At 48.8% G+C, this 19608-nt stretch overlaps 1 protein-coding gene across 1 annotated transcript in view; it reads right to left on the bottom strand.

Annotated features, from left to right (window-relative positions):
- Positions 1–2481: 2481 nt before the first annotated feature.
- XYLT1 (xylosyltransferase 1) overlaps positions 2482–19608 on the bottom strand; it is a 325897-nt gene continuing 308770 nt past the window's right edge. The window contains exon 12 of the mRNA XM_059038015.2: positions 2482–12772. Coding sequence (XP_058893998.1) covers positions 12450–12772 — 323 coding nt within the window. The 3' untranslated portion in view covers positions 2482–12449. The remainder of the gene's footprint in view (positions 12773–19608) is intronic.

Raw genomic sequence — 19608 nt, 5'->3', positions numbered from 1 at the left:
CTGTGTATGTTTAGAACCAAGGGGAGTCTTACATTTAGAGTTTTCTGTAGGTGTGGAGTGAGTCCCTGAGGGACTGGTCTGCAAAGAGACAGAAGGATGACGAGATAAGAGGGCATTGAGTGGGGGAGGTGCCTGAGAGCAGACAGAAGAAGAGAATGAGGAGAGGGCGGCAGACAGGTGCCTGGATGCTGGAGAACGTGCAGGCAGGTGGCTGATCAGGGATTTGGGGATTTTGAGAATGGGACCATCTAATATTAAATTCTAAGTTATTTGAAATGCTCTCATGCAATTTCTTACCTGAAACCTTTGGTAAAATCTTCGGTTTACATAGTCTAGCCGTAGTATTTTGGGGGATTGAAGGATTGGGGTGTTTATTAGGAGGGGTGATGTGCAGAAAGAAAAAGTTTGCCTGGTATTTTTGCCGTAAGTACTTTTGCTGCGTAACTAATTGACCATAAGGCAGGTTTGTTGTAAAAGATAAAATAAGGAAAAATAAAAGAGGGGCATTAAAAAGGACATAATGAAACATGAAAAATGGGTAACAAAAATTAAAAAGACTTTATTGCAAAATACAAAATATTTGAATACTTTTGAAATGTGTGTAAATTCATGGCAATACTGCGCAAATAACTGATTTTATTTTGCATGTTGTATCTAAGCACTTGTCTTCCAGGTCTTTCATTCATAGTAGTTTATACTATTTATTTATTTATTTATTTTGCTTGTTGACTTGTCTCCTCATTTGGCATCACACTTTTTCTATTTTGATAAAATTCTTCATTAAGAGAGGCATCAGCTTCCAAATACTAGGATGCATATTTGTACCTGAGCTTTGTATCGCGTTGGGAAAGCTGTTTGTTCTTAGCAGGTTGTCACATGTCCACTGATAGACGTTCCAAAGTTTTATGGAAGGTGTGGGTTCAACTCTACACCTTCAAGTCACTGAAGGATTTGTAAACTGATACATTATCATTTTCTAGTACAGCATTCACTCTGGCTTTATACTCTCTTTTTTTTTTTTTTTTTTTTTTTGCGGTATGCGGGCCTCTCACTGCTGTGGCCCCTCCTACTGCGGAGCACAGGCTCCGGACGCACAGGCCTAGCGGCCATGGCTCACGGGCCCAGCCGCTCCGCGGCACGTGGGATCTTCCCGGACCGGGGCATGAACCCGTGTCTCCTGCATCGGCAGGCGGATTCTCAACCACTGCACCACCAGGGAAGCCCTTATACTCTCTTAATCATACTTCCTGTAAGTTTTATCACCATCTTTTCTACCAAGTCCGTATAAGTAGTTAGCATGTACTATTTTAAGACTGCCATGCCTACTCATCACTGTATAGACTATCATGAGGGCTAAGATTGATGGAATGTAAAAACTGGAGTCCTATGTCCACTAAGAAATGAAACCAAACTGTCAACCACTTCAAACCAAGCTGTCAACCAGTTATCTTTTACGGCAAGATTGCCTTATGGCCAAGTAGTTATGAGGCAAAAATGTTTGCAGCAAAGATGTTTATGGCAAAGATGCTTACAGCAGAAGTACCTAGAACTGAAAAAAAGAACCTGCAGAAGAGAGGAGTGATTTGTAAAATGAACCAATTTAGTGGAAGTGGAACCCAGGTTGTAGCTGAACTTGAGGCTCCCCAAGAATCTCCAAAGAGACTGGGGGCAGTGCTGTGCTTCCCTTCATTCAGGGCATTTGAGAAAATGTCACTTGAATCTTAGAAGTCAAGGTGATACCACCTTGTCAGGAAGAGAAGACATCAATTCTCAAATAGAAAATAATTGTTCTGACAAGACAAAATGAAACGCCCCTGAAGAAATTATGGAAGTAGTAGCAGTCCTGTTCATTTATTCATTCATCAAACACTGGCACACCATTTTGTGTCAAGCCCCTTACTGTGTGCCGAAAATATAGACATTGTCCCTGCCCTCAAGGAGCTTTACCTTTGGGTTGTGAAGACAAGGGGAGCTGACCTTTTTTTGAGCTCCTCCTAAGTGTAGACAGTAGGCTTTGTGTTTTACGTGCACTGTCTTTCTCAAATTCTCCCAAGAGCTTTAGGAGTAAGTAACTATTATCACCAAATAGACAGGTAAGCGGAGGCTCAGAGATGTTAGGGAATTTGATTCAGCTAATCCATAATGAAATCTGTGTTTGAACACAGGACTATCTGACTCTAAGCTTGGAGGAGGGGTCCTTATTTTGGTCAGTGGCGCTGGAAAATTGGTAGTAAGGAGTTCAGACTTGATAATGTGATTTGAAAAGTATTCCCGGGCTTCCCTGGTGGCGCAGTGGTTGAGAATCCACCTGCCGATGCAGGGGACACGGGTTCGTGCCCTGGTCCGGGAAGATCCCACATGCCGCGGAGCGGCTGGGCCCGTGAGCCACGGCCGCTGAGCCTGCGCGTCCGGAGCCTGTGCTCCGCAACGGGAGAGGCCACAACAGCGAGAGGCCCGCGTATCGCAAAAAAAAAAAAAAAAAAAAAAGTATTCCCCATATTTGTCCTGAGTCCTACCCAATCTGCTGTGATGTCCACCAGCTTATCTGCTATCAGTGCCTTTCAACTGGGTTAACCATTACTTTCCTCCTCATCTCCTCTTTTAGAACCTTAACACCAACTCAGCAAGGCTCTGTCACCTCATCATGGATGAATTTGCTAGCATGAGGGTTCTGGGTGCCTGCTGCGGGGGCAGAGGAGAGACTGGGAGCCCAGGAGGTTGATGCTACAGAAACATGGAAAAAGATGTCGTTCTTCTTTGTCTGGTACAAAGACTTTGTACCAGAGTCTTTGGTACACAGACTCTGTTTTTTGATGCAAGTTAGAACCATCTACCATAATTAGTAAAGGGCAGTAACATGAGCCTTTTAAATGAGTCCTGTGCCCAGGCCACAAGGAGGAAAGGAGAGATTCATCATGTTGTTTCATAAGCATAAATACAACTAATGAAGTGAAGGGGAAATCTTTACCATCTACATGATGTTTCTTTAAAACGATTTGCTCAAGACATGCCCAGAATCCTTCTCTTTAGGAAGATAGCTAGGACCTGGGTGGAGACAATGTGGGCATTTGAGGAGCAGGAGCAAATTGGACTGGTAAGCTGAGGAGCCACCTGAGCCAGGAGCTGGCTGTGACCAGTGGATGGACATCTGCTGCTTTTGTCTGTTCAGCACATCCTTGGGCAAATGTTCCTCTTCCACTCTGACCATGTGATTGGGATGGGGCTGCCAATCACAGTTTCTTACCCGATCACCTGGCCACAGGGGTTGGTACATGATCCAGACTCAGCCAATTATAGTACCTTGTTTGCCTGGCCCCAGTGATAGGGTCCAGTGCTGGGCATGTGCCCAAAGCTTGCTTGTTGGAGCCATTTCTTTCGGCAATGAGAACAAAGGACATAGATCTTTTTCTGTTGTGCATATTAAAGGATAAGAAGGAGGGACTTCTAGGGCCTTTTTTCTCTATCACATGGCACCAGCTGTCTGTAGGGGAAAACAGAATCGAACTGGGAGCAGCAGAAATGGAGGAAAAGGGGACCAAGAGTATTGAGGATCCAGTTCCCATTCTTAAGTCTCCTAGAGAGGCTCTCATTCTTGTCCTTTGCATTTTAATTTTGTTCTTTTCTGCAATTTCATGAGTCAATAGAGTCTCTTCCTGATTAAACTTGTTTGAGTTGGGCTACTGTTTACTTCCAAGTGAAAGAACCCTGACTAATGTAGATAGGAACATCCAAAAATCATATTTTGAGAACATTTTCTTGTAAGGAGCTGGCACCTTACATGTTCTGTGTCGAGTGCTTGGTTGAAACTTGGACCATGTAGGTTGGGGCAGCGTGCAGCTTCCCAGCAGAGAAGGAGATCAGACCAACTAAATATGGAGGCACAGGGTCAAGAGTGTCCAACACTTGACCTCAGGCCAGCCATACCTCCTTTGGGCACCAATTCTAAAATTCCACCCTTTTGACTTTCCAAGAGCAGGTAAGGGGTGAATTATTCTTAGTTTGGTCTCATTCTCAGAGAGCCAGCCAAAACTCAGCTCGCAGCACCCTGGCAGCCAGGTTTCCAACCAACCCCACCAAAGGTCCAGCTACTTCTATGAGAGGTAAGAGTTTTAAAGCATGGCTGTCTACATACCTACCCCGTGGAGATACCAAAGGGACTGGCTGAGGAGGAGAGAGGGAGGCACTGCTAAGCCAATTTCCACTCCCACTTCAACTGCACCAGCCCTCCCAGCCCCCGATTTCTTTCATTTTGTTTTATTCTGTTATTTTAAATTGAAATATTTAGTTGATGTACAATAGCATGTAAATTTCAGGTGTGTTACATAATAATTTGACATTTGCATACATTATGAAATGGTCACCAAGCTAATTCTAGTAACCATCTGTCCCCATAAAAATTGAACACAGTATTATTGACCATATTCTTTGTGCTGTATATTACATTCCCGTGACTTATTTATTATATGACTGGAGGTTTGTATCTCTTAATCCCCTTCACCTATTTCCCTCGCCCCCCCGCTTCCTTCTTCCTTCTGGCAACCACTGTTGTTCTCTGCCAGCCCCAATTCCCCTCCCCCAACTTTTTTTTTTGGCTGCGCCACACGGCATGCGGGATCCTTGTTCCCAGACCAGGGATGGAACCCGTGGCTCCTGCAGTGGAAGCATGGAATCCTAACCACTGGACCCCAGGTCTTTTTTATACAATATGGGGGTTTAATGCACAATTTTGTTTGAAAATGGGTTCCCTTAAAATAAAACCTTTAAAACCATTAATCTGACGAACTTAAGCCAACCACTACTATTCTCTGAACAAAAGGTGACATGTGACAGGTCAAATAAATCAGTAGGAAAGAAATTCCAACCAACTCTTTCATTAAAAAAGGCCCAGAAACATCTTTACTGAAGGGAAAAATCACTATTTACTTTACAATAACCCATGTTTTGCCAAATATTATCAATCAAATGTTGGATGTAAAGACAGCATCTTGGACAAATGACCCCATGCCCGTATGTTAATTAAGAAATATGGCTTTATTCGCTTGTTCATTCACTAAATACTCACTGAGTGCCCATACCTTGGGCTTACTGTGCTAGGTGCTGGGGACACTGGGCGAACAAGATCTTTGATCTTCCCTCTCATGGAGGTTTTGGAAGTTTATCCTTCCCTTGCAAGAAAACCCTTTTTTTCTTGAGGACTTATCTTTGAGCAAAGGAGGGGGAGATTGGCTATAAGACCCAACTGGAAAAAAGGTTTTGGCAACTATACCTGGGGTCCAACCATCCTTCCACACATAGAGTCACTTACCTTCTCTAACCAACTTTGTTCCAGCTGTAAAGTCCCATCTGGGTCTCAGTGCCAATCTTTGCCTTTAGGATTCTGAAGGATGATTTAAAGGCATGTCTGTGACCCAGCACCTGGGCGCTCTCAATCCTTGGTTGTGGCCGTCAGGAGTCACTATAAATGTTGTAATGAGGCCAACCAAAGGATGGAAAACCAGTCCTCTAATGACTTGTGAAAGTCTCACTGCAGGATAGGAAACCTTGGTTCTACTTCTGACCAGGATGCTCATATCTTGGTAGCTTCACCCATCTGAGTCTCTGTATCTTTACCTGTAGGATGAAGGGGCTGAAACTTGGACTTTCCCAGAGGACTGAGTTTCCATATCTGGATGAATTAGTTAAGGTAAGGCTAGCTGCTGTAATAGATAAATTCTCGGTGGCATAACATAACCCATGCTTCTTTCTCTTCACATCATAGTCAAATAGGGGTGGTCTTCCATGTCACCATCTGGGGCCCAGCTCCTCGCATATTGTGTCTCTGCCGTCTTTTAAGTTGGGGGCTGTGTGAAGCTTTCAAGAAGAGCAGTAGAATAGACAAATTTATGAATGCCCCAAATCAAGGTGATTTAAAACACTTGAGCTGGTAAATGAGGAAAGAGAGAGAGCGCGAGAGAGAGACAGCTCTTTGGGAAGTTTTATGGGCCAGGTCTAAGAAGTGTCTTACATCCATTCCACCCACATGCCATTGGCCAGGAGTTGGTCACATGACCACACCTGAGAGCAAGGAAGTCTGGGAAATGCAGTCTAGCTGTGTAGTGAAGAGGAAAGGAAAACAGGTTGCTACACAACCGGCCAGCTGGGTATAGAAAACGCTTGCCACTTTAGATGGCAGTCCTCCTCACTATCCTCTACTTGACAAAGGGATTTAAAACCAAACACTTCTACCTTAACCAGGGGTATCATTTACAGGAGGGTGTTGCAATAATCTGGTTGGGAGATGACAGCAGGCTTGATTAGGGAGTGTGTGCACACATCGGGTTTTCCCAGGAGAGATGGTCTCAGCAGGAGGACAGTGCAGAGGAGGGGGGTGAATACAGGATTGCATGAAGATGCAGTTTATCACTGAAAAGTCATACACCCACTGTTCCATAAAGACAGTATTTTTTTTTAATTTTAAAATTCTGCATCTGAAAACACAGTATGACAGAAAGCATCTATATACACCTGCAGTGTTTTTGGTATGATACAGTATTCAATACATCCACTGTTTTCTGCAAAAAATTTTGCTTTGTCAGACAGAAACAGTCCCCTAGACAAAAAAATACAGCTAAGGCACAATTTCGTTGTTGTTTTTCTGCTAAATGAAAAGACAGAAAAGGTGCAAAAATGGGTGGGTAGTGCAATTGTTTCTGAGAATCACATTCTACTGAGAGGAAAAGCATTCGGATGATTGGAACTTTGATTACTGGTCAATTTCAGATAGTTCAGTATCTCTTAAAATACTCCTTTAAATAAATAGCAAAATATCTACATCTTTCAGTGAGTGCCCTTCGAATTCTCTCTTTAAAACTTTATTTACAGTCTCTCTCTTTTTTTAAAATCAATACATTACAAAATATTTCTGTACAGTTTTATGCGTATTATGATCTATAACAAAATAGTTATTTTTTAAAAACTATATCACCACATGTCTTTGAAAAACAATGAGGGGGACGGTAATAACTTATTGTGAGGCCTCTAAAAAAAATACCCAAATGCCTTTGACAACATTATATATTAAAAAAAAAAAAAAAAAAAAAAAGACAAAGGACGACAAAGACGATTGCGCTCAATTCCAGTGAATTTCCTATGAAAACCCTGGGGTTGTCTTTGGCCTCCATCAGCCCTGTAGCGATGGCAGGGAAATGGGGGGATTCTGAAAGTAGGGAGAGTGTGATCCCTTTGAGAACATGACCCATCGCTGGGACTATTTAATGCTATCGCTTTCCAGGCAGGAAGGATGAAGAGATAAATTGAGAAACTCTCCTGATTTACCCGTGAATGAAGTACCTAAAGTCACCAAGTCTTTGGGGGCGGGGGAGGGCTGGAAAGCCCTTGTCGGCAGCCCATCGCAGTGGCGATATGCTCTAGGAGAGTGCTTCGGGAGTTGGCTGAGGTTTAGATGAGCACCCAAGCCTTCATTTTACCCATAGGAAAAACAGAAGAATATTTTTCTTCAAGACGACACAGAGAAGCCATTTCTATCACATCTGCAAGCTACAGATTGGCAGTCCCTGGCTTAGGAGGTTGCCCTGAGAGCTTCAAGATGCTCTTTCTTCTCGGATGTTGGTGGAAATGGGAGGGGGAGGGCGGTTAGCTTTCCCCAAATAATTTTAAGGCCTCATTTCAAAAAGGAGAAACCTACGGCTTTTGGGGGTGGGGGGAAGGGAAGGATAGGGAGGCAAATGAGGGATGGAGAGGATGGAGCAGGGAACGGAGGTGTAGAACCTGCTTTCCTGTGGGCTGTGTAGGCAGAGGCAGCTGGAGTGTTCCCAGCCAAGGGGAGGGGGACAGAGGGCTGCTTTCTCGCTGCCTGGGGCTTGGCAAGGACAGAACCAATGACAACGTGAGGGGCAGACACAGGTGGCACGTGAAAGCCCTCCTCAGTCTTAAGAGGGGTCTGTACAGTATCTTGTTTGCCAGGTACAAAAAATAATACTTCTGAGAGAGCGAGAGAGAAAGAAAGAGAAAGACAGAATTTGCATAGATTATGCATTTAGCTCCAGCAGATTTTGGACACCTTTATTCCCCACCCCCACCCTGGTAAACTTCTCAGCAGACACATGAGGTAGCGCCTGTGGTTGACTCATGGGCATAGTAAGGTAAGTGAGGCAGAAGCACAGAGGACCTCCCGTGAGCACGGCTTCCGAAGATGTTTCCGGACATGTGGCAAGATGGCTGCTGAAACCTGGGATCTGGAGAGAGCCGGGCTGTTTGACACGCCAACCCCTCCTCCTGAAACACATCCTGGACCTCTCCACCTGGTAGGATGGAATTCTGGAAGGCGGGGACCAGGCCAACGTGGACCTCGGTATGTCTAAGGGGCAGCTCTTGGGGTCTGCAAATTCTGTGCCATCTTCCCTTCAGTGCAAACTGTCTTGAGACCAGGAGAGCTGAACACGCCAGTTATGAGACACTTCTCCTCTGAGGGACTGTTTCTTTGGGACAGGAATGACTAGTAAGAGGTCCCCATTCCCTTTGGAGCTCGACATAAGCTGTTAGTTTTTTGCCCCTTCCTAGTGGTGGCTTTTTTCTCCCCCACCAGGACAAGCCTAGTTTCCCTTACCAAATTAGATGATTCTGCTGCCCTGTGCCCGTATTCTCACATGCAACTCAGGCTGGAGCTGAGGTGCAGCTGTAGTTTTTTGTCTGTGTCATGTGCACACTGCAGGCTACAGTACCCACCACGCCCTAATGTCTTACACTAACTGCGTCACTCATCTATGCTAGTGTTCTGGACCCTACAGCCACTTGTAACCCCTGCCAGAGGGTGTGGCTTTGATCTGGCGGGTATTTGCCAACAGCTGTTTCTAGCATAGCCCCCTTGGGTGCTGCTGGAGGAGCGTGTCCCGAGTCCCCAGTGAACTTGGCTACGAAAGGGATCTTTGCTCAGGTCCCACACCCAGCAGCTACCGCCCTCCTTTCCCCTGCACCCTCTTGGCAAAGAGATCAAGGTTCCAGCCAGCATCCTCCTTGCACCTGCAAACTGGAGAACCGGAAGGAAGCATGGTACCCCCCCCAGTCCCGGCATGTGCCCAGAGCAGCTGTAATCTGCCCTTTTGGGGGTGGCGTGCTCATTCCTTCTCAACTCCACTGGCATTTTGAAAGTTAAACTAACAATGGCAAATTAAGTCGGAAAGAGTCCTGATGAGGTCAGAACGGCCTTTTTCCAACGGGAGGAGCATGTGTACTTCTGAGAACATGGGGGTCCTAGGAACTGCTCATGCCCTCCTTGCAGACAGACCGCCTTGCACGTGGCTGGGGAAGTGCGACCCAGGAAGGCTGCCTGCCTCCTGAGCGTGATTTCCACCTGAATGTCACAGGGGTGAATGGGTAAGTGGACAGAGCGTCGCAGCTTATTCAATGCGTCCTTCTCCCCCAAACCCGCGTCCCACCTCTAAGCCCTCCTGAAGTCCGAGGACCTGGTCAGTGACTCAGCCCACAGTCCCTCTGCTTCTTTAATAGGATTTCCAGAGACCACGTTCTCAGGTTTTGAAACCCTCAGGCAGCCACAGCTCAAGGTTGCCTGACCAATGGCCTCTAACTAATAAATCATCCTCAGGTAGATTACAAAAATGAGTTAAACTATTTCCCCCGGGAAACCATCACCTTTGCTCAAATCATCCTGGGCTTTGTTTGAAATTCTCTCTTTTTTCCTTAAAGCCAAACGTAACATCTTCAAAGTGATTCTCTGGTCCAAAAACAGAGGCGGTTGAGGAACATCCCATGAGGTTCCTCAGCTTCCCAGACTCCTGGCAGTGAGCAGGGAATGGGGCCTGGGCCGGGGGTGGGGGGGGTGGGGACCGTCCCCAGAATAAGCCAGCTCTGCCATTTCTCCACTTGTTCCCAGATGGAACAGGAGTCAGCAATGTCAGGGTGCAGGAGAGGCCCCGTCGAGGAGTCTGCAGGCTCTTGGGCGCGCAGGGACGTGCCAGGGCAGAGCGCCCCCCCAAACCATCACAAATGACACACGGGGCCCTAGTGGCGAGGAGGGTGAAAGGGCAGCTCCCCGGGCAGCTTCCACAGGCTCGGGGAGGCCCCGGCCAGAGGCAGAGGCCGGGGGCAGAAAGTGGATGTGACACGGGCCTCTTGGCGCCCACAGAACTTGTGAAACCGTGTGGAGCTCACGTGGGCTTTCTGAGAAAGCCACGCCGAGGTCCCTGGAAACACTGGACCAGCTCCTGGGCTCTCCTGGCCGGGTCTGACCCCCTACCATCTCCCTAAAATAGATTCTTTTCCTCCAGGGCGTGGAGGGTGCCTGCTTTCCCTCACATGGAGGCCCACGGTTAGACTGGTCGCGGGAGGAAGCGGGGACGCCCCCAGGCTCCCCGGGAGGCACAGCCTCCCTTCGCAAGTCGCAAGTCGCTGGCCTGCCGCATCCCTGTGCCGGGGTTGGGGGGCGGCGGGGGGGGATGGCTCAGGAATTCCAACACCCCCAGAGCCGGAGGGCTGAGTCACGCTAACACCCTGCATGAGGAAGAGCGAGGCACCACTGTTCCCAAGGGCCCCCCGCTTCCGGCCGGCGGATGATGCTGGTTGAGGCGTTCTCATGGTGTCCAAGCCCCCTGCTTCCCACTGAGGGCACGGAGAACGCAGGGCGGACAGAGACAGAGATGATAGATCGATAGATAAAGCAGCAGAGAGACAGAAAGAGACAGACATGAGGGGCTGGGGGATGAGAGGGGAGGGAGTGGGAGGGGGGGAGGGGGCCTTTTGTGAATAAAGGCAGCTTCAGTTAGTAAGATAACGTAATTGACAAGCTGCAAAAACAGCACCTACTAATTAGTCATTGACTAAAACATATAAATAATAAATATCTAAAGGTCCCTTCTCTATATCCTCCATGGCCCACGGGACATTCTGCCTTGCTGGGCCGGGGGTGTGAGTAGGGGTGACAGCTGACAGGTCACTAGGAGCAAACGGAGGTACTTTCAAACCCACACTGGAGGGAAATCGACAAGGACCAGCTCTTTCCAAGAGAACCCTGTCCTTGCGGGGAGGGTGGGGTCAGCGGAGGAGGGGGCCTCTGGGGAGGGGTCTCCGGATGAGCAGGGCAGCCCTCCGATGTACACACGGCAAGGAAACCCTTTGGGTTTCTAGTAACTCAAGCAATTTGAATAACACTGTTCTTTAGGTTTCAAACAATCAGATACTCAAGCTTCCCACTTTTACACTGCGTGTCAGACGGGCCTGTTGGCACCTTGGATAAGAAAGGGCGTGAATTTAAAAACCAAATCTGAAATGCTTTTTCCTGGCCGTGAAAAGTCTGTTCCATGCGGTTTGGTCGCTCCCAGCAGCACCGAGTGTGCGAGTCACAAATGTTCCAAACGCCTGACCTCAGAACAAAGGGCTCAGGCACGTGACAGGTATTGCTGTGCTGACCAGCTCAGGAGTTTTGCTCCCAAGGGTGTCTATGAGTTTCAAGGCCATGGTCCCCAAAGTTCCCACTGTCAAGGCCCAGAGGGGTCATGGTCTTGGTCTCCTCGCCCATGAACGGCTGGGGGCTTGACCCGCATGCTCGTGAGCATTGCCCAGTTTCTGCCTCGAGGGAGGGTGGCCTGGAGCCCAGGATGTCTGGCAGTCATACTTTGGGTGGACCTTGGCCATGGCACATCAGAAGGCTCTCCGGCCCATCTAGTTACTAAGGAGGATGGCTGAACCTGAGAAGGGCTGGTGGGGGGCCCTGCCAAGCCCGCTACCTCCCTGGGGACGGGCCCACGAGCGTGACTTGAACGTCCTGTCACTTCAGGGCTGGCACAAGGGTTTCCTGGCCCAGAGAAGCAGGAAGAGGAGCTGAAGGGCGGGGCTGGAGATCAAACCCACCCTCTGGGCAGTGCTTTTCAAACTAGGTTTGGCAGAGCCCTTGGGTTCTGAAGAGGTACCTTAGGAGACGCCCTTGGCAAGGGACTGCCCGGTGGGCTGAGCTTTGAGAAAGAATCTCACACTCGCAGCTTCAACCAGAGCAGCCTGGATTTCATCCTCACCCTGAACCTCCCTCCGCCTACGACTTAGTAAACAAAGCTCTGCTGCTCAAAATAAAAGTTTTGGAATCACTTGTCTGGGCGGGGTGGGGGCGGTCAGGTCATTGAGGGGGAAGACAAGGAACCTGTAGCACTCGAGGATCAACCAGAAGAGGTAAGACCACCACGGCGCTGGGACTGAGCCATCCCCACCCCCGGGAGACGGCGCTGGGACTGAGCCATCCCCACCCCCGGGAGACGGCCAGCTGGGTGCAGGTGGCTGGCAGAACCTGCTTCGGCCTCCAAACCTTCCCTCTCCGTTATTCGATGGCCAGGAGAGCCCCTCTCCAAAAAGGCACCCCCCCGGGGGTGGGGGGCCAGGGGCCAGCTCCCACTGGCCCTCTGGCTGCTTCCCCTTTGAGATCCGCTGGGGCCCCCACGTGCCCAGTGCTACCTGAGCCGGCCGTCGGGTTTGACTGCGCCCAGCTCTGACTTGGGGTCAGGGCTGAAGGAGCTCCAGGCCGTCTGGCTGCAGGTCTGCATGACTGGGCAGACGGTGGGGCCTGTGGCACAGATGTCCATGGCGGTCCACATCCCACCCACCAGCGAGTCCAGCCAGCGCTCCAGTGCGGCGCCGGCGGACGCGGCATTCCTCCGAGCCTGCTCTACCTGGGCGGGGTTGATGGGCAGGCTGAGGACGGGGTTCAGGCTCTGGAAGCTCTGCTCCATGTAGGCGCTGCGGAGGGGCCCGTTGTGCAGCCTCAACGCCTCCTCTGAAAGCCAAAGGGAACAATTACATCATTACAAGAGCCACGGACTGGTCACCTACTACTGTGTGCTTGGCACCGTGCTGGGCGCTGCGTAGCACCATTCAGTTCACGGGACAATCTCACGAGGAAGGTCTTTTAGCACTCCCATCGTACAGACAAAGAAACTGAGCCTACGAGGACATGCCTTCAACAGGTATGAGCCCACTCTGTGCAGAGCAGGGTCTATTCATTTATTCATTCAGCATGTATTTATGGAGCCCTTTCTACAGTCCAGACAATAATTCATTCAACACATATTTACGAAACATCTACATCTGCAAGGCACTCGTTCATTTATTTGATTCAGATTTATTAAGTGCCAGGCTCTATTCTGTGGTGGAGCAAACCAGACAATGAAGGAGGCTGCAATCCAGTGGAGGAAGAATGATGACAGTGAGGAAAGAAACAAGTAAATACATCAGGTCATTCCAGAAAGTGGTAGGTGTCATGAAGGGAATAAATGGGGTGTGTTGAGTCAGAGCAGGGGCTTGATAAACTACAGCCCTTGGGCCAAATCCAGCCCACCACCTGTTGTTGTAAATAAAGTTTCTCTGGAACACGGCTATGCCCATTTGGATACATACTGTTTATGGCTGTTACCACAGCACAGCTGAGTAGCTGAGACAGAGATAGTATAGGGCCCACAAAGCTGAAAAATTTGCTATCTAGCCATTTACAATAAAAGCTTGCTGATTCCTGGGTTACAGAGTGACAAGGGTGTTTATTTTAGTTGGGATGGCAGGGGAGACCTCTCTGAGGAGATGACATCTGAGCTGAGTGCTGATTCACGGGAAGGAAGAAGCCACATGCAGACCCTGGAGAAGAGAATTCCAGGCATTGGGAACAGAGGATGCAAAGCCTCATTAAGCATCTTTCCCCAAATCATACAGGTGATGAGAGTTGGAGCCAGGGTTTGAACCCGGGTCTGTGGACCTCAAAGCCTGGTGAGCAGCCCCGCTCTTGGCTGCCGAATGCCCACCGTGAACTCTGTATAAGACATGGATCTCTGCTTCGGTCCAAGATGGGGGGCATGAATGGCCCACAGCAAGGAGTCCTGGAAAGCACAAAGCTGGGACCAGAGAGGGGTGGGGTGGGAGGTCCAGCTGGCTCCCCAAACGGTTCTGCCTTGCTGAGCGCCAGGGTCTCATGCCAGAGCTCGGGGACAGCAGTCAGGCTGTCTGGGTTTGAATCCCCATGTCCCACATACCAGGTGTGTGACTTCTTCCTCATCAATAAAATGGGTGGAGAGCTAGTACCTTCCTCGTAGCTTTGTTTGTGATGATTAAATGTGCTGACTCACGTGAGGTGCTTAAAATGGTGCCTGGCATATTCTAAGTACTCGGGCAAGTTTAGCTAGGATTATTATTACTGGCATTATTAGTACACAATACACACACACACACACACACACAACTATACGGCTGATTTTATCATCCCTATTTTACAGATGAGGAAATGGAAGCAGCTATAGTTTAGAGACAGACCGGGAGTTAAATCCAGGGCTGGCTGACTCCAAAGCCCGTTCTTGTCATTATGATACTCTACCAAGAGGTTCATATATCAGCAGGAAGCTAAAACAATGCTTTTGTTTTTTATTTTATTTTTCCATCTGGGAGCTAGTCTTTTGCAGACTTGGTTTCCCCATCTGCAAAATGGGGATACTCACCCTTCCAGCAATTAGACTCACAGGGCTGGCACGAGGCTCAGGTAGAAGTTCACGTGCTTTGTAAACAGTAACGTGTGAACAAGAGAGACAGTGACTGTTTCCCAGGGCTTAAAGATGGGGAAGCAGAAAGTCTAGACATTTGGGCTGAAGGAAAGAAGCTAGATGTTTCTATTTTGAGGAAGTTCCCACTCATGACTCATTTCATTGCCAAACACAAGAATATATTTTTTGAAAAGACTGGCTAATGATTCTGGTAGGTCGTGTTTTACCAAATCAGGTTTTGCTATAGCCAAGATCACTAGGATTAGAAGAAACCTCCTTATAAGACAATGCAGCATTCAGATGACAATGCTTCCTCTTTGCTTGATGGTGGCTGTCACCCTCGGAGACAACCAGGAGAGCCTGGATAATCAGGCTCTAATATGTGTGGTCCTGAGTGAGGAAGAAAGACCGTGTATGTATGCCTGCCCTTCAAAAAGCAATGGGAGGGCTTCCCTGGTGGCGCAGTGGTTAGGAATCCACCTGCCAATGCAGGGCACACGGGTTCGAGCCCTGGTCTGGGAAGATCCCACATGCCACGGAGCAACTAAAGCCCGTGTGCCACAACTACTGAGCCTGCGCTCTAGAGCCCGCGAGCCTGGAGCCCATGCTCCGCAACAAGAGAAGCCACCGCAATGAGAAGCCCGCCGACCACAACAAAGAGAAAGCCCATGCGCAGCAACGAAGACCCAATGCAGCGAAAAATAAATAAATAAGATAAATTTATAAAAAAAACAAAAAGCAATGAGAAAGGCTAGCTGAATTAAAAATATGCTTTGACTTGCATGTATGAGAAAGTCATTCCTTCAGTTCCCAATGCCCCAGGAAGCTGGGGGGCTGGACTCTGGTCTGGAGGGTAACCGGTAGGAGAAAGCCGAGAAGCACGCCTGGAGGACATGTCCTGTCTTGCTATACTTAGCAGAGCTTCTCTTTCTCGAGTTCCTTAAGTCTGGCCCACCTCTCCCTGATGCCCACCAAAGGGTTTTCAGGAAAAAAAAAAAACCTGTTTTCTTTTCCTCTGTTTTTTCAGGACAGAGCCTGTTCTCTTTGGAGCAGATCCTGACTTCCCTACTAGAGCCTCTCAACGCCTTCATCTCTGCAGGGACTGCAGAGATGAGAAGCTGGGGACTGGGGAGACACCCAAACTGAGAAAAGGCAGGACATTCAAAGTGAAACGAGGAGTTAACAAACATTTGAACGCTGGGAACCAAATATTGTGGTTGGTGCAGAAAACCCTTATGAAAAATGAGGTTAATGTGGGAAATGCTATTATAGCATCAGCCCACAATGCTCCCCTCTATAATTAAATTTCCCTCAATTCCACCTCATCAGATTTCTTGAGATTACCAGTGATGCATCAATAGCAAATTACTCTTGATGAATCATTTTACAAATTGCATTGCTCCCACCTCCGTGGTCCCTGTCACCAGAACATCATTAACAGATACAATTACTGACGACAGGGGGGCTGCTCCCAGTGGGGTAAAATGACCCTTGGCTCACCCTGGGCATGCGTGGGGAGAGCCTTGCTGTCCTCAGAAATCCCAGGAGAAAAGATCGGAAAAATCAGGACCCCAGGAATGGCCCCGGGCTATTTTACTGAGGTAGGGATGGATTCAGGGTCACTCGTTTTCTGTCCAATTAGCTGTATGGGAAGCAAAGAGGAGACGGCCACTTCCATCCCTCTCCTCCACGTCTGGCTTTGGGAACCCTTAGAGATGCTAAGGATGTGAGCCTCATCAGTGGGACACTTGAGGACCCTAAGTGGATGGGCTCTGGCCCCGCTAGTTCTGGAGGAGCTGTCTTTTGCCTGTTTCATGGGGGAGAGGAGAAGCAGACTTCCATTACCTGAAAACATGAGGTCCAAATCTTTCTGCTTGTTCAGCACAGAAACTTAGCAGAAATTGACAGAATTCATATCAACACTCCCTTCTTAGGACTCCAGGGGCCCCTCCCCATATCTGTGTCCCCCTCTCCTTGTGTCACTGGCTAAATGACACCCAGCCCAGAGCTCTTTTTAGCCAACAGAGGCTGTAATGCGTTTCTGGCTTCTGGGTTTGTGATCTGTTAAATGGAGGCGAACAATTTCAAACACCAAGAGACCTGGAAATTCTTTTTCTAGGAATCTATGTTATAGATGCATCTTTACGGGCACATACTATCTTAGGTTCAAGAATCTTCTTTGCAGTGTTATCTGTAACAACAACAACAAAAGAAGCTATGTGTCTACCCAGGCGAGAGTGGGGTAGGGACAGATAGACTGTGGGTCCTTAACCCAAAGGAATACTAGGCAGCTGGCAGCTTTACATATATTGACTCGGAAAGTGAAAAAAGCAAGTTTCACTACAAAGTGTATCATTCTATTCTTAAAAAAATGACAGAGACGGCTTAAAGATGGCAGAAGAGTAAGACGCGGAGATCTCCTTCCTCCTCACAGAGACATCAGAAATACATCTACACGTGGAGCTTCTCCTGTAGAGCACCCACCGAACGCTGGCAGAGGACCTCGGACCTCCAAAAAGGCAAGAAACTCCCCACATATCTGGGTAGGGCAAAAGAAAAAAGAATAAACAGGGACAAAAGAATAGGGACGGGACCTACGCCAGTGGGAGGGAGCCGAGAAGGAGGAAAGACTCCCACACACTAGAGGCCCCTTCGCGGGCGGAGACTGCGGGCGCCGGAGGGGGAAGCTCCGGAGCCGCGGAGGACAGCTCAGGCACAGGGGTGCGGAGGGCAAAGCGGAGAGATTCCCGCAGAGGATCGGTGCCGACCGGCGCTCACCAGCCCGAGAGGCTTGTCTGCTCGCCCGCCGGGGCGGGCGGGGCCGGGAGCTGAGGCTCGGGCTTCAGTCGGATCCCGGGGAAAGGGCTGGAGTTGGCAGAGTGAAGACAGCTTGAAGGGGGCTAGTGCGGCACGGCTGGCCGGGAGGGAGTTCGGGAGAAGTCTGGAGCTGCCGAAGAGGCAAGAGACCTTTTCCTCCCTCTTTGCTGCCTGGGCGCGAGGAGAGGGGATTAAGTGCGCCGCTTAAAGGAGCCCTAGAACCGGGCGCGGAGCTGCCGAAGAGACAAGAGACTTTTTCTTGCCTCTTTGCTTCCTCGGGTGTGAGGTGAGGGGATTAAGAGCACCGCGTAGAGGAGCTCCAGAAACGGGCGCGAGCCGCGTCTGTCGGCACGGACAGTAGAGACGGGTGTCGGACGCTAAGGTTGCTGCTGCCACCACCAAGAGGCCTGTGTGTGAGCACAAGTCACTCTCCACACCGGCCCTCCCGGGAGCCCGTGCAGTCCGCCACTGCCGGGGTCCCGGGATCCAGGGACAGCTTCCCCGGGAGAACGCACGGCGCGCCTTGGGCCTGTGCAGCGTCACGTCGGCCTCTGACGTCGCGGACTCGCCCCGCCCCCGTGCCACTCCCTCCCCCCAGCCTGAGTGAGCCGGAGCCCCCGAATCAACTGCTCCTTTAACATCGTCCTGTCTGAGCGAAGGGCAGTCGCCCTCGGACAACCTACACGCAGAGGCGGGACCAAGTCCAAAGCTGAACCCCAGGAGCTGTGCGAACAGAGAGGAGAGGGGGAGATCTCTCCCAACAGCCTCAGAAGCGGCGGATTAAAGCTCCACAATCAACTTGAAGTGCCCTGCATCTGTTGAAAACCTGAATAGACAACGAATCATCCCAAGTTGAGGAGGTGGACTTTGGGAGCAAGATATACTATTATTTTCCCCTTTTTTTTCTTTTTGTGGGTGTGTATGTGTGTGCTGCTGTGTGAGATTTTGTCTGTATAGCTTTGCTTGCACCATTTGTCCTAGGGTTAGACCGACCCATTTTTCTGTTTTTTGTTTGTTTGTTTGTTTGTTTGTTTTTGTTTTTTAAAAGGAAATTTTTCTTCTTAATAATTATTTTTTATTTTAATAACTATACTTTATACTACTCTGTCTTCTCCCTTTCTTTCTTCCTTTCTTCCCTCCTTCCCTCCTTTCTTCCTTCCTTCCCCCTTCTTTCCTCCCTTCCTCTCTTCCTTCCTCCCTTTCTTCCTCTGCACCTTCCGTCCTTGCTTTCTTGCTTCCTTCCTTCATTTCTTCCTTCCTTTCTTCCTTCCTTCCCTCCCTCCCTCCTTCCTTCCTTTTCTTTCCTCTCTATTTATTCTACCTTTTATTTTGAGCCGTGTGGATTAAAGGTTCTTGGCGCCCCAGCCAGGCACCAGGGCGGTGTCCCTGAGGTGGGAGAACCAACCTCAAGACACTAGTCCACAAGAGACCTCCCAGCTCCACGTAATATCAGACGGCGAAAATCTCCCAGAGACCTCCATCTCAACACCAAGACCCAGCTTCACGAAAGGACCAGCAAAGAACAGTGCTGGACACCCTATCCCCAACAAAGAGCAAGACAGGTCTACAGCCCCATCCATTAGCAGAGAGACTGCCTAAAATCATAATAAGGTTAACAACATCCCCAAACACACCACCAGACGAGGACCTGCCCACCAGAAGGACAAGATCCAGCCTCATCCACCAGAACAGAGGCACTAGTTCCCCCAACCAGGGAATCTACTCAACCCACTGAACCAACCTTAGCCACTGGGGACAGCCACCAAAAACAACAGGAACTACGAACCTGCAGCGTGCAAAAAGGAGACCTCAAACACAGTAAGATAAGCGAAATGAGAAGACAGAAAAACACACAACAGATGAAGGAGCAAGATAAAAACACACCAGACCTAACAGATGAAGAGGTAATAGCCAATCTACCTGAAAGAGAATTTAGAATAATGATGGTGAAGATGATGCAAAATCTTGGAAATAGAATAGACAATTTGCAAGAAACAGTTAACAGGGACCTAGAAGAAATAAAGAGGAAGCAAGAAACGATGAGCAACACAATAAATGAAATTAAAAATACTCTAGATGGGATCAATAGCAGAATAACTGAGGCAGAAGGACGGATAAGTGACCTGGAAGATAAAATAGTGGAAATAACTACTGCAGAGCAGAAGAAAGAAAAAAGAATGAAAAGAACTGAGGACAGTCTCAGAGACCTCTGGGACAACATTAAACGCACCAACATTCGAATTATAGGGGTCCCAGAAGAAGAAGAGAAAAAGAA

This window comes from Kogia breviceps, chromosome 14 (assembly GCF_026419965.1).
Source record: "Kogia breviceps isolate mKogBre1 chromosome 14, mKogBre1 haplotype 1, whole genome shotgun sequence".
Lineage (NCBI taxonomy): Eukaryota > Metazoa > Chordata > Mammalia > Artiodactyla > Physeteridae > Kogia > Kogia breviceps.
The sequence above is the reverse complement of the archived record's forward strand: the minus strand, read 5'-3'. Positions and strand labels throughout refer to the sequence as shown.